The 13,296-nt window shown below is 39.3% G+C and overlaps 2 protein-coding genes across 2 annotated transcripts; one reads left to right on the top strand and one right to left on the bottom strand.

Moving 5' to 3' along the window:
• Window positions 1-2,310: 2,310 nt before the first annotated feature.
• On the bottom strand, window positions 2,311-4,230 carry MRPL32 (mitochondrial ribosomal protein L32). The gene is made up of 3 exons (XM_009679408.2): window positions 3,873-4,230; window positions 3,466-3,647; window positions 2,311-2,933 (listed from the first exon to the last, which is right to left on the bottom strand). Exons 1-3 carry the CDS (start codon window positions 4,069-4,071, stop codon window positions 2,679-2,681), a joined length of 636 nt encoding a protein of 211 aa, XP_009677703.2. The 5' UTR covers window positions 4,072-4,230; the 3' UTR covers window positions 2,311-2,678.
• On the top strand, window positions 4,190-12,090 carry PSMA2 (proteasome 20S subunit alpha 2). The gene is made up of 8 exons (XM_068936009.1): window positions 4,190-4,459; window positions 6,781-6,857; window positions 7,457-7,589; window positions 8,047-8,169; window positions 8,593-8,674; window positions 9,797-9,870; window positions 10,351-10,408; window positions 10,491-12,090. Exons 1-8 carry the CDS (start codon window positions 4,419-4,421, stop codon window positions 10,605-10,607), a joined length of 705 nt encoding a protein of 234 aa, XP_068792110.1. The 5' UTR covers window positions 4,190-4,418; the 3' UTR covers window positions 10,608-12,090.
• The last annotated feature ends 1,206 nt before the right edge of the window (window positions 12,091-13,296 follow it).

Here is a 13,296-nt window from a genome sequence, read left to right as displayed (position 1 = left end):
GCAAAAAATGTATGTAAATATACACACATTATTGCAATTTGTGTTTGTTTCAAAATATCTCAAAGAGATTTTCATCTGCAAATGTAAATGCTGTAAATTGTGGGTCATAAGTTTAACATGAATTGGAATCAGAAAAAATATGAGCAAGATTAGAATATCCTAATTTTGATAAAAAGAATTTGGCAAAAGATTCCATTATATATAAATAGGATTTATCTCAAGTAACAGACTATGCCACGTTTTAGAGGCGTTCTGGATTAAAAAGAGCGTTGTGTTGTCACTGTTCATAAAGCTAAGCTATGAAAGTGAGCTTTCCTTTACTCCATCTCTTTTGAAGGAAAAGTCATTCATCTAAACAAACCATGATGACTCTCACTGAAGATCCTTTCTTCCCTGGAAAATTAATTGGTACTCCATCAGTTTTACACAAAACTCAACTATTTTTCAGTTGTTTCTACTTTTTCTTTTAAAGACCAGGAATACCAGACATTTTAATTACTTGTTCCCACAACATAGAGAAACCACTATGAAACAGTAGTAAGTTACTTGTCCTGTCCAAGTTGCACAAATGCAGTACTAACAAAAGCAAGCTGCAAAGGCTGTAAAATGAATTACCACCTATGACCTTGCAAGTACCTTAAAACTTCTAGTGGTGACGCAGCCTAACTTCACTAATGTTTCATAAGAACATTATTGTAAAGCATAATTCAATAGAGTAACTCACTATATTGCCACTTATACTTATTACTCCATTAGGAGAAACCACTTGTCCTCTCTCATGTTCAGAGATAAATATTCATATACTTTTTTTTTTTTTTTTTTTTAAGAATACTTCTATGCGTCTAAGGAATTAATCCATGACTCTCTCAATACCCTAAGCTAACAGAGCGCTGTACAACTGATCTTATTAAAAACCAAAAATATCCCCCGTCCCTGGAATCCGTACACACTTTTCCTTCAAGACAACAACATACCACTCTTAATGCTTGGTTCATCTCACCTCCAAAAATGTCAGTCTCATCCCATTCAGCTCTGGCAAATGTAAACCTTCCAGTGTGCTTCCAGTCTGCCTGCTTGCCACCTTTTATTGGCTTCATTTCTGAATAAGAAGTGAAAGAACAGATAGCGACTGGGATAAATCCTGTTTAGAAACGTAGGAAAGGACTCATGTTGCTTGCTTAGATACCGTCAATTGAACGGCATCAACAGTTAACAATATTCATTATTCCCTTAGACTACAGGGGAAAGGCAAGATCCCCACTAACATCTGTTCCTGATTTCCTACACCAGTTGTCTTTCAGAACATGGAATCCAGAATGAGGAAAGCAAAAGTGAAGAGTTACAGCACAAACACTATCTCATTCTTTAAACTAGCATAATCCAAGATTGGTGAGACATATACAGACAAAGGCTATTCTGAAAAACGTGGTCCAGCCTCCTTTTATATTCCTACTGCCTGTGTGTCACGTTTTGACCCTGACACGCGCCAAGCTACTGTCAGGTACCAAACAAAAACCTAGCTGTGCAAAACTAGGGAGTAGTTTTGTAGTGTTATAGCTCTCCAAACCAGGACATCACAGGGCTGAATACATACAAGTGCCAAGGAAACTGTAGAGGAAACATAGCCAGAGTTCAGAGGAGACTTGCATTTTTCCTCAGCAACTAGCTCTTGGATTGGCTGAGCTGTACCTTTTGTATATTTAAATCCCTTCCTAAAATGTAAACTCCTTAATCTTAAAAGCAATGGCAGTACTCGTACAGCTAAAACTGAAGTGGAATCCACAACTAGTAGGCCTAACTACATCACTGAAGAGCAACGGACAGTAGAGGGCAGAGCTGCCCTCTCTGCAGAAGACATACAAGGCAGGAAGGCACACTGTTCTTTTTGCTTTCCCGAGTGCATGCTGACCACCCACTTAACTGGAATGGCTGCAAAGAATCACCTTTCACCCTTACATTATTTACAAATTTCCAGTCATTACGTTTCAAATCATTCTCTCACTGAAGAGCCATAGTGCACTTTGAAAAAAAGTCTGTTTGTGTCCCTTTAAGGCAGAAGTCTGTTCTGTATGCAGACAACAAACAGAAGTGCCTAACATACCGAGCAAGCAATGTGACAACCACTGTTTTGCTCAAAACCAGGAACATCAAATATTTCAAACAGCAGCACTGTGGAGAGATCCAGGCCATGGAAATTACCACAAAACTGCATCTTTTCTTGTAAAGGTACTTTGTATCTAGTCAACATTACATTTAATTAGCATCCTTTTTTTTAGAGCAGCAGACAAAAAGAGAAAACTGATCTCCCTATGAATCTTTATACATTTTATTCTATATACGTGAATGTTTTATCTCTGTTAAAAAGCGTTATTTACAAAAACAGCATACAACATTAACATATTATTCTGTCTACAGTAAGCAAATATCCAAACTCCCGGTAGATCCTGACTTCTCTTTAATTATGACTGCTACGCGTCACTGAGAGGCATTCACCACTGCATGCTATGGAAACAACACATGACTGTAATCCCATATGAAATGAAATGTGTTTCAGTCAGACTTCCCAAAACTTGATAGGTTCGTATCAGCATTAAGTGAATACAACAAGGAAAACAGTCTTGAAAAGCACCATCTTTCCTGCTGTAGCAACTGTTTTTGTTTATATTAGTTCTATAACATCAACTTTGAATAAACCAGGATGGACGCTTCCTGGCTCTTTCAATGATCCGCTTGCCTTCATCTTTTTCTGTAGGCTTTTCTCCATCATAAAGAACTACAGTTTCCAGAGTAGGAGCATTAAATGGTCCTCCTTCCTTTTTACGTATCTCAAGCCGTATCTGTTGAGTTTCTGCTTTGACCTTTGCATAACAATAGCCACAGAGAACATGCTTCTGTTTCAAGTGTCCACATTCAGGGCAAACATCTATATTTCTCTGAAAAAGAAAGTGAAAAATAGGAAATTTTGAAATTTGAAAGAAAAAGAAACAGGGAAAGATTACAAACAACATATGTAAATGAAATATCAGGAAAATTCAATTGCATTTTCAAAATGTATTGTTCTAGCTAAAGACTTTTTTCTGCAATGCACTGCTATGTCAATGCTCACTATTATAAGCAGCCTATGAAGTCAATGCCTACATTATTATGCCTACTGATGTTTGGAAGACTGAAGCCATGGGGTTTCCACCAAAACTATCGCTCTTTAACTTAACCACAGCCTACTGTTACACATTCTGATTGTCTTTGTTACAATATGTTTTGAGAACTACCATGTCTTTTAAACCTATTTACAAACAAATTCCAAACAGGTGTTTCAGTCAGTAATGACCGTTAGCACAAATTAGTCTCTAAAATAAGTGAAACTAAAAAGCACCAGAATTAATTTTACCCTGGCATGCTCACTCATCATTAATAAAATTGCTCACACGGAATAAGGTGGCTAGCCAACATAAATTAGGTAGTTACCTTTACTTTGATAAGCTTATTTGGATTTCTTCGCCTGCAGCGGTTTACTTCAATGGTGCGTCTTTTCTTTGGAGCAGCCATCCACAAAATGCTATCTAGGAAGCTTGGCGCCTCATTACTTTCACTAGCCTCTTCTACAGGCTCTGGAAAAAAAGCTGGAGCTTGGACAGCCAGTGCTGGCCCTGAAGGAAGAAAGAACGCGTTACATTGCACCCAACCTCCATTCTCACCGGCAGCCGAACAGATGCAACGCGAATCCTTTTACTCCTGTCAGAGAAGGAGGTAAGAGCAGCCAGCGATGCCCCCGCGGCCGCGCGCTCGCGCCCCAACCCTCAGCCGTTTAACGGAAACAAGCGCCCCGTAGCCCCAGCGCCGCCCTCCCCTGGGGGCAGGATGACGGCACCTACCCCAGGGCAGGCTCTGAGGCCCGGAGAAGCCCGGGAAGACCCCACGCCCCAACCGCCCCCAGCAACGCTGGAGAAAAGCATGAAGGCGCGGCAGCGGAGAGGGAAAAATCACCAACGCCGCCATGCTCCTGCAAGGCTCCGCTGAAGCCGGGCACCAGTGGAAGAGGGAGATCGCTTCCTTAGAGAGCGCACTGGGCATGCGCACCGACCGCTGCGCCTACTGGGAAATCGAGTTCTCTGAGACATATACGGCGTAATAAGGAAGAAGACTGGGACTTCAAGTCCCAGCATTCCTGGCGCGGGAGGGGGAGCGGGGCGGAGAGGGAAGCGCGCTAACTCCCAGCATGCCGCAGAGCGCACCCCTTCTCCAATCGGGACCCTCGCAGGGCCGGCGCACAGCGCTGCTTCCCGGCATGCCCCGTTCTCCCGCTACCTCTGCCCAATCACAGCCGTAGCCGCTTTTATACGCAAAGGGGGCGGAGCTGCTGGGCCGATTGCGCTTGCGCAGAGGGAGCCGCCGAGGGGAGCGAAGGGGTTTGTTCCAAGATGGCGGAGCGCGGTTACAGTTTCTCGCTTACGACGTTCAGGTGCGGGGAGGGGGGACGACACCGCGGGCCCGGACTCTCGGCCGGCCGTCGCCCGAGAGGCTAGGTGGCGCACGGCCTCCGCGGAGCGGCTGGCCAGCGCCGGGCGGGACGGAGCGGGCACTTTGCAGAGTCATTGCGCTGCCGGCGGCCCTGGGGAGCCGGGCAGAGGAGCCGTGGGGCCTAGGCAAGAGGAGCGGCAGGGGCTGAGGGGGGTCCGGAGGTTTCACCCTCTCTTGGGAAGCTTGCGTGGGCCGGGGGCTCCAGGGGCGGCCTGGGAGGGTGCTGCGGCTCAGGGGGAGACCCGTGAGCTCCCGCCTCACTTTGCTGCCGACCCTAGCCGTAACGCGGTCGCCTCTCGCACCTTCTCCCGTTCCCGTGAGGCGGAATCAGTGCGGAGCCGGCCGGAGGCCGTCTGGGCTCGAGTCAGCACACTGGCGGTGCCTTATAGCAAGAGCGCGATGAAATGTCTTAATAAGCTTGGGAGCGTGAAAGGTTCTTAGCGTTAAAGGTTGTCTCCCCTCTCCCTTTCCCCCCTTTTAGGCCTGGGCGGTAGCTGCGTTCTTCCCTGCAGCTACCCGGAGGCTTCTGACCTGATTAGAAATGTATGATGATAGTCGAGCTTGATAGCTGGTACCTTGAGAACTTGCTTCAGAAGTAATTTTGCAGAATTTTAGAACAGAAAAGTTCTAAAGAGTCTATTTCCCTTCCCACTGCACTTTGCAGGCAATATTCTTCTTGTGCTTTGTGTTACGAACACTCTTAAGTGTAGTGGGATGATTGTATGCACACAATAAAGAAGCTAAAGTGTTGCTCTAATACAGGCACTTGAGAGAAATCCAGCAAAAAAGAAATGATTTTTGTGTTGTTTTTCAATAAAGCTCTTAACTAGTCAGGATTAGTTCATAAATGTGCAAAAAGAGAAACTGAAAGCATGAATCTCTGCGCTGATTTTGGTAAAGTGCTCACTTAGTCTTGGAGAAGGGTAGTGCTGTGTAGTTGCAAAATGGCTCGCTAAAGTCTTGTTGTAGTTGAGCCAATGAAGCAGTTTTCAATCTAAAACCAGTAAAAGAATCTTTGTAGTGGATGGGTATAGTCAAACATACACATTGCACTCAAGTGGGTTGAATTTTTTGCTAGCTTTTGAAAGTAGTTTCCTAATGGAGTTACAAGGTTTTCCTGTATTTTACAGAAGCACTTCATGCCCTTAACCTTAAAAGCTATTTGATTTTATACTCTCGTAGAAGACAATACAAGTAGTTGTGTTTTCCCTCGTTCACCTTTTTCTTGCGTTGAGCATCGTTTGTTTTTGTATATCTTGCTTTTTAAAACATTCTACTAACGTTCTGTATATTTTAATTGCTGGCACAGGAAACTGTATTGTTCTGGTTTATTGGTTTTCTGTAATGGAGAAGTTAGAATTCTTACTTTGTTGTCTATACTTACTTAGTGTATGAAAAACTACAATAATTATTGCTTGCTTTGTTCTTTACCTCCTCTAAGTACAGAGGTGCATCATTTTCTGTTTTACTTCTGTGTCTGTTAACACCAGAGTGCCTGAAATATAGCCCGGATAATAGATCCCACTTGTCAAAATCATTTGTCTTATGAGTGACTCGCTCCATTCTGTCCTCTTCTCTGGAGATTGAAATTGGACCGCAGTATGGATGAGTTATTTTGACAGCCTGCCACCTGCTGCTCAGTTCTGATGATTGTACATTCATTACCAGCCCAATGTAGATCATTTAAACATAAATGCCGAGATATCTGGAGCGTGGAAGCTGTTTCTTTGTTATGTTATTGACCTGACGTGTGCTAAACAGTCAAGAAAAATAGTGTTTTGCTCATACCTTTCAAGAGTGAATGTTGCCGTCTTGAAACCTTTTGTGAACAACGTGTATAATACCATCTAAATATATAAATTTGGGAGCTTTTTCTTACGTTTGCCAGAAGTTCGTGACCCACTAAGTGGAAAGCTTGTTTATAACGTTACAAGGTTGGTGAAGGGACTTGTCCTCCTTCAACCTGCATCCCAATTCCTACTACCTATCCGAGGTACATTAGCTTTTACCAGACATGTAGGGAGGCACTGTATGAGTACCCTTGAAGAACTGTGCTGCAGTGAGTTACGCGCTAAACCTGTCTCATTCTTTTAAAAGCTATTATAAATGTTCAGACCTTCTTTTTTCTTTTAATTTTGGTTAGACTATACTGATGTTAGATCTAAAGAAGCTTAAATCAGCAAGTTAGAATCAGATTGTTGCAGTAAAGATTTGAGTATATTAGAATTATGTTATGGCTTACTTCTGTGTTTTTCTTTTTAGTCCTTCTGGAAAACTTGTTCAAATAGAATACGCTTTGGCTGCAGTTGCTGCAGGAGCTCCATCAGTTGGAATTAAAGGTACATTCAGAACTACTTTAGTGAAGGATGCAGGATTCTGAAGATTGGTTGAGAGCGCTAAAATAGTTTAGTCTACTTACTGGGTATTTCTTTGCTTTCTATTACCTTGCTTTTTATTGCCCTTTTTTTTTTTTAGTGGATTTTCACATATTTTAGTGAGTGTAATATTTTCTCTTCTTTTTCTGCAACTCAGTAATTATTAGGAAGGGAGCATAGATATCTTGCTGGGGTAGTTTTGGAGATGTGCAGCTAGTAGAACTAAACATCTTCAATTTTGAATCTTCCTGTTCCTTAAGTAAATGACTCCAGCTGCATGTCTGCATTTATGGAAATTGCACATAAAGATACTTCAACCGATCAATTATTAAAGTATTCTTCAGAATCTTTAAAATGGGATTCTGAGCGCCATGTGTTTATTTGAAATGAGAGGTGATATGCTGGGTGGATTAATCAAAGGATCACTGTTTAACATCATTATAAACCTGAAGGGCCTTTTAAAAAGGGGGGAAGAAAATTCTTTATATTCTGGCAAACCTGTTCTATTTCAACTGATTTTGATAATTTTATTTTAATATGGAAAAAATCTTGTTCTTTTCCAGCTGCGAATGGAGTGGTGTTGGCAACTGAGAAGAAGCAGAAATCCATTCTTTACGATGAAAGGAGTGTCCACAAAGTAGAACCAATTACCAAGCATATAGGTTTAGTGTATAGTGGTATGGGTCCAGACTACAGGTATTAAAAAGTTTTGCTTGGTGATCGTTTAGACATGTTTTCATGTGAGAAGAAGCTGATAAAGATAGCAATTTTTGTTTCTTTTTAAGTGTATAGTATAATAATATGTTGTAGAATGAGTTTAGTAAAATATATGTGTATAGTATAATGATATACTGTCAGTGTATTAAATTCATGTTCTAAGCTTTTCTTGATATACTCAAAACCTTAGCAAATATGTTATGTTTTAAAAATGAATAACAAATTAACAGCAGTGTGCTTAGTTCCAGTTTGTCTAAGCACTTCAGAAATTACTGAATTGATCAGGATACCCCAGTAAAATACGTGTTTTCTTAAATGACATTTATGCCAGATATGTAATTTCTTACCATAGTATTTGTTGTAATGAGTTCTTTTCAGTATTAATTGTAACAACTAATTGGAGATTTTTGTCATATAATTTTGTCTTTGTTTTTAGGGTACTTGTGCACAGAGCTCGGAAGCTAGCCCAGCAATATTATTTGGTTTATCATGAGCCCATTCCAACAGCTCAGCTAGTACAGAGAATTGCTTCTGTGATGCAGGAATATACGCAATCTGGGTATGCAGTTTTCAGAAGCTTGAAAGTGCTTAGAAAGATTATGTTAGTTAAACATAAGGTATAACTACTATCTGGAGATTTAACATTTTTTCAGTCAAAAAGGTAGTGAGTGTTAACCTTTCTTAATGGAGAATGACCATGGAAAGCAGGCCAGTGGGAGGACCACTACATGGCAGGAGGCAAAACATGCTCTTTAATATCTTGAAAATAAACATTGGAGAAGCCAGCAAACTTTTTTTTTTTTTTTTTTTTTTGGTACTGTTGGTCAAGTAGTCATTCCTGATCGCAGCTCTGGGCTATTGGGAGGCCTTTGGGGGAGGTTAACGCATCCAAAATTATTCAGTCAGTTTTGGTGTTTTTTGAAATAAATTTCAAAACTTTTGACGTCAGCTGTGTTTGTTTTTGTTATTTTTTTGCCTGTAGTGGTGTTCGTCCGTTTGGTGTATCACTGCTAATATGTGGCTGGAATGAAGGGCGGCCCTATTTATTTCAGTCGGATCCATCTGTAAGTATTCTACGTTTGAAAACTCTACTTATAAAACATGTAAAAAAAAAAATTTATACACACCTATGAAATACTTTGTGATGAGGAGCTAGAACAAAGGATCCCTTAACCTATGTAAATCACAATGATCCAGTTTCAGTGGGCGCTGGGAGCACCCCTGGATGTTTGGCTGCTGTGCCAAGGCAATGTAGGAAGTGAGTAGCACCTGCTAATTCTGCACTTGTCTGTTTCTGGACTGCTTTTGAGGAGTGGCAGTTGTTGCTGAGAAAGATCACCACCCTTTTCATGCCTTCCCACCTCCTTGGTAGTGACAGGAAGAGTCTAGCATTCTGCAGCAGATGCTAGGATAGGCATTCGGCTGTTTGTGTTGCTCACATAGCGTTCCCTAAGCTGGGTGGAAATCAGGCCATAATCAATTGCATTATGAAATGCAATGCACTTACTTCACTATTTAATGATCACAGTGATTAATTTGAGTGAGTTTGCTGTAGTATATTGCACATGTAATAAAGTCTACCTTTTGATGCTTGTATTAGTTACAACACTTTTCATCAAATAAAGAATTAGTTGCTGTAATGATTCTTGGTAAACTTTAGAAATTTGTATTACTACCAGGTGTTCATATGTAAAAAACTAAATGAAAATGCCTTCTGCAAGGCATCTTGATTGATGAATAGAACTGTTGATGGTCTTCACCTCAGAATAAGACAAATTGCTAAATACCCTATTAGTAGCTAACAGAAATTAGACAGGCTGATTTGCAACAGAAGGGAAGAAAAATACATGGAGTGTATTCCAGGTTTCAAGAAGAAATACTGTTGGTTCTTTCTTGAAGGCAAAATATGATTTCTGTTTAAGGAATCCCAAATTAAAAACGTGATAGTGACTGACTTTCATCTTTCAAAGTAGTAGGAGGGTGAAAATAGTGGAGTCATACAAATGTTTTGTGCATTTTCACAGTATATGTTCACATATCTAATCAGTCTGTGACCCAAAATATTTAATGTGTTCTCAAGCGACTCAGTATTTTCATGGTTACTCTTGTCCTTTTTACAAAGGAATTGAATATGTAGTGTCTGACCAAGCTATGCAGAACAGTTCAATATATTGTTGTTTTTACAGGGAGCTTACTTTGCATGGAAAGCAACAGCAATGGGAAAAAACTATGTCAATGGAAAGACATTCCTTGAAAAAAGGTAATATGTTTAAAACTTCTCAAACAATAATCTCTTTTGTTCAAGTTCCACATACAACAGGCAGACAAAAATGCATACTTCTAAATTATCAGAACAAAATTTTGAAACCTTTAAAACTTTAAAAAAGGAAGCTGGAAGCATTATATGTTAACATGCCCACAGGAAATTTGCTTTGCTTAAATGAAACTTGAGCTTTGGTATTCATGGAGAGTTATCTCAGTGCAGTATACAGTGTATTCAACATAGAGGTATTTGCAGGTATTTTGTTCCAGACAACGTTGGTAGGAAAAGTCATGAAATACTTGAGCATAATATTTACAAATATTATTTTTGAATATTAATGTAGCAATGCTTAACGATTATATTTGTGGGAAAAATGGGGAGAATTCTAGCACTGCTTACATTTTGAGACTTGAAGATTACTATGGTTTGGAAAGATCTATGTCTGTTTGGCTAAAACATGTGATCTTCTCTTTATAGATACAATGAAGATTTGGAACTAGAAGATGCCATTCACACAGCTATTTTAACACTAAAGGTTAGCAAAATATTTAAGAAATACATTTCTTACTGTCATGAGATTGTTACTATGGTTCACTGAACCCTATTTTCTTTTATAGGAAAGCTTTGAAGGGCAAATGACAGAAGACAACATTGAAGTTGGCATCTGTAATGAAGCTGGTTTTAGACGGCTCACTCCAACTGAGGTTAAGGACTACTTGGCTGCAATAGCCTAGTAGCAATCAAGCAAGACTGTGTGAATTCACACAGGTCTTTTTAATTTTGGCTACTTAAATGTTTTTGTTTGCAGTTTTTGCATACTTATTTCTACCTGGTTTGTCTGACAGATTTTTTTAAATATCATGGGTGCAAACGCGAAAGTCCTAATATTGTAATACATGGAATCTTATTACAAGTAATTCTTTCCCTTGACACATGGAATATTTGTACACAAAATACTGTACAAAATGTAAGGTTATAATGAAAGCTTATAAAGGCTAAAGAATAAAATTTGCAGGACACTGTTTTGGGGGAAGATGTCTGTGTGTCTTTTTAATCATAGCTTGTTTTTCTACACAAAGTAGAGATTTCAGTATCTTTATTGTTGAGGAAACAGAATTGTCCTCATCCGGATCGGCCATAATGAACTGATACCTGGACGTTCTGTTAAAGAATTTTTAAGTTATAAATGGACAAAATAACTTTTTTCTCTTGCAATTTTGTTTAAATGTTATTTAAGTATCTTCCAAAAGTGGGTTACTCTGGTGTAAAAGATTAGGTACTCTCACAAAGAGGCAAAACGGTCATCCATACGGGATATAACCTGTGATTCACTTCAGCAGCTCTGCTCTTGAGGCTCTAGCGCTGGGGTCTCAGACTTTGTGTCTGCAAGATACTTGTGTTTTCTGTGGGGTGATTTTTCATTGCCCTGGGATTTTTGTTTGTTTGTTTGTTTTTCCCCAGCCCGGAAATACTGTTAGAAGTAATGGAGGCAATGTAAATTCCTACTGGCTGAAAACCACCTGCATTTATCTGCATTGCTAAAAGTCAACAGGATGTACAAAGCAAAATGAGTATATTTAATGCAATCGTTTTATCCCTTGAATTGTGGTAAAGCATTTTCCAAACTTGCAAGATAACTTGAAAGGTGCAGTAATGTAAAGAGCACTCAGTGTACACATCACAGTTTCTACAGGTGCAGAACTAGATCCTTGAATATTATTGTGTGTGTGTGTGTGTATGTATGTATAGGTATATATTTTTTGTGTGTTTAATGTCTTTAATGTCATATAGAAACATCAAACTTAACTGCAAAAGAAACTGAAGAACCAGGATAAATATATAAACTTTTTGTTAGCAGAAATAATCTGGTCTGAAGCTATTTAAGTTGTTGTTTGCAGATTTTTGATACATTTTAAAAGCAGTCTGATTGTTTAAATGTTGATAATGAAATGGAAACTGAGAGCAATAGCCAGATCACTTTGCTTCTATGTAAGGATGAACAGGTATGGTAGCAGCTTGGCAGATTACATGATAGCCAGAAAATACAGAGTATGAGTTAGTCTGCAGAAAATGACGTATAAGCTTGATTGATCTGTTTCTTCCTAAGTCTGTCTGCTGATGTTGTTTTATGTTATTAGGCAAATAAGAATTTCTGAAGCATGACCTGAATGGAGTTTTATTTCCTAATGCCAGAAATAAAAAGCTATGTCCAGATGATTCATTAAGACTCATTCCAGATCACTTTTCAGTATTTTACCCTGAGAAACAATCTCTGCTCTGATTCTTCTTGTAGTGAAAATGAACTAGGAACTGAAACAGGAGGCTTTATATTATATCTTTCATCAGACTTTCGTAATGATTCAGAAAAACAATGCAGCTTGACTATTCCTACATATTTCATAAATGTTTATGATCTATAAATACTAAAAAGTTTTGTGAGTGAAAAATGCAGATGGGTGAAAAATAGTTAGCATGAATGCAATGGTTTAGCTGCCTCCTGCACTAAAAATAGTTGATTAGCTAAGAACACCCTATGAAATGGAATTTGAACCTAAGTACTTTCAAATATATCATGCTGTCTGATTACTGAGATGGTAACAATGGAGCAAACAAGAAACATGTTTTGAAGAATTTTTGAAAAAAATAGGGATTAATTGAACAACTTCCATCTGTGTGGCATTTTACTCATGTTATGGGTGGTATAGAGAAGTGAAAAATAGTTATCTTTCAGCTTTGGCTCTGATTTAATGATTTAAACATAAGTGTTCTGTGTGTTGTACTGGGACTATTGTGTTCCAAGGAAGAAAAGTGTGTTCTTTCAGGTACCTGATTACTGGTAGAAATTTTGAGGGCTTTCTTTGCCTACTTCTTCTCCTCTCCCCCCCCCCCCCCCCAAAATAGAGTGGCACACATGGCGTATTTTTACTAAGCTGTAAACTTAAGAAATGTTGCTGGTTTTACTTCCCGTTATTAACGACCAATGTCGTAAATGAGTGGCAGTATGCTAGTCAGCTAGGTTGAATGGCTTTTTGTACCTGATTACCTTAGTCTGTATTTTTAGGAATGTAAATTGTTTGAATTACTAAAATAGCGTGTGGCTTGATTATTATCAAATGGTGGCATCTCCTGAGAACGAATGGAAGCATGCCCTGAAAAAGAGCAGAACACTGTCACCAGGTTGTCATAATACCATATATTAGCACGTAGTCTGCTTTTATGGCAAAAAACCCCTTCAAAACGATGAACAGAGTGTAACACAACTTCTGGGTTCTTTTTTCAGGTTTTCTCCCTGAGGTATGAACTCAGACCCCCAGTCATCATTTCTTTGCCAGTATTCAATTGTTTCATGCGTAACGCAAAATGAGGAGGGTAGGTCTATACTGTAGTCTAACATAGTTTGTCAGTGGTATTCATTTTGATGAG

Source organism: Struthio camelus, chromosome 2 (assembly GCF_040807025.1).
Source record: "Struthio camelus isolate bStrCam1 chromosome 2, bStrCam1.hap1, whole genome shotgun sequence".
In the NCBI taxonomy this organism is placed as follows: domain Eukaryota; kingdom Metazoa; phylum Chordata; class Aves; order Struthioniformes; family Struthionidae; genus Struthio; species Struthio camelus.
The sequence above is the reverse complement of the archived record's forward strand: the minus strand, read 5'-3'. Positions and strand labels throughout refer to the sequence as shown.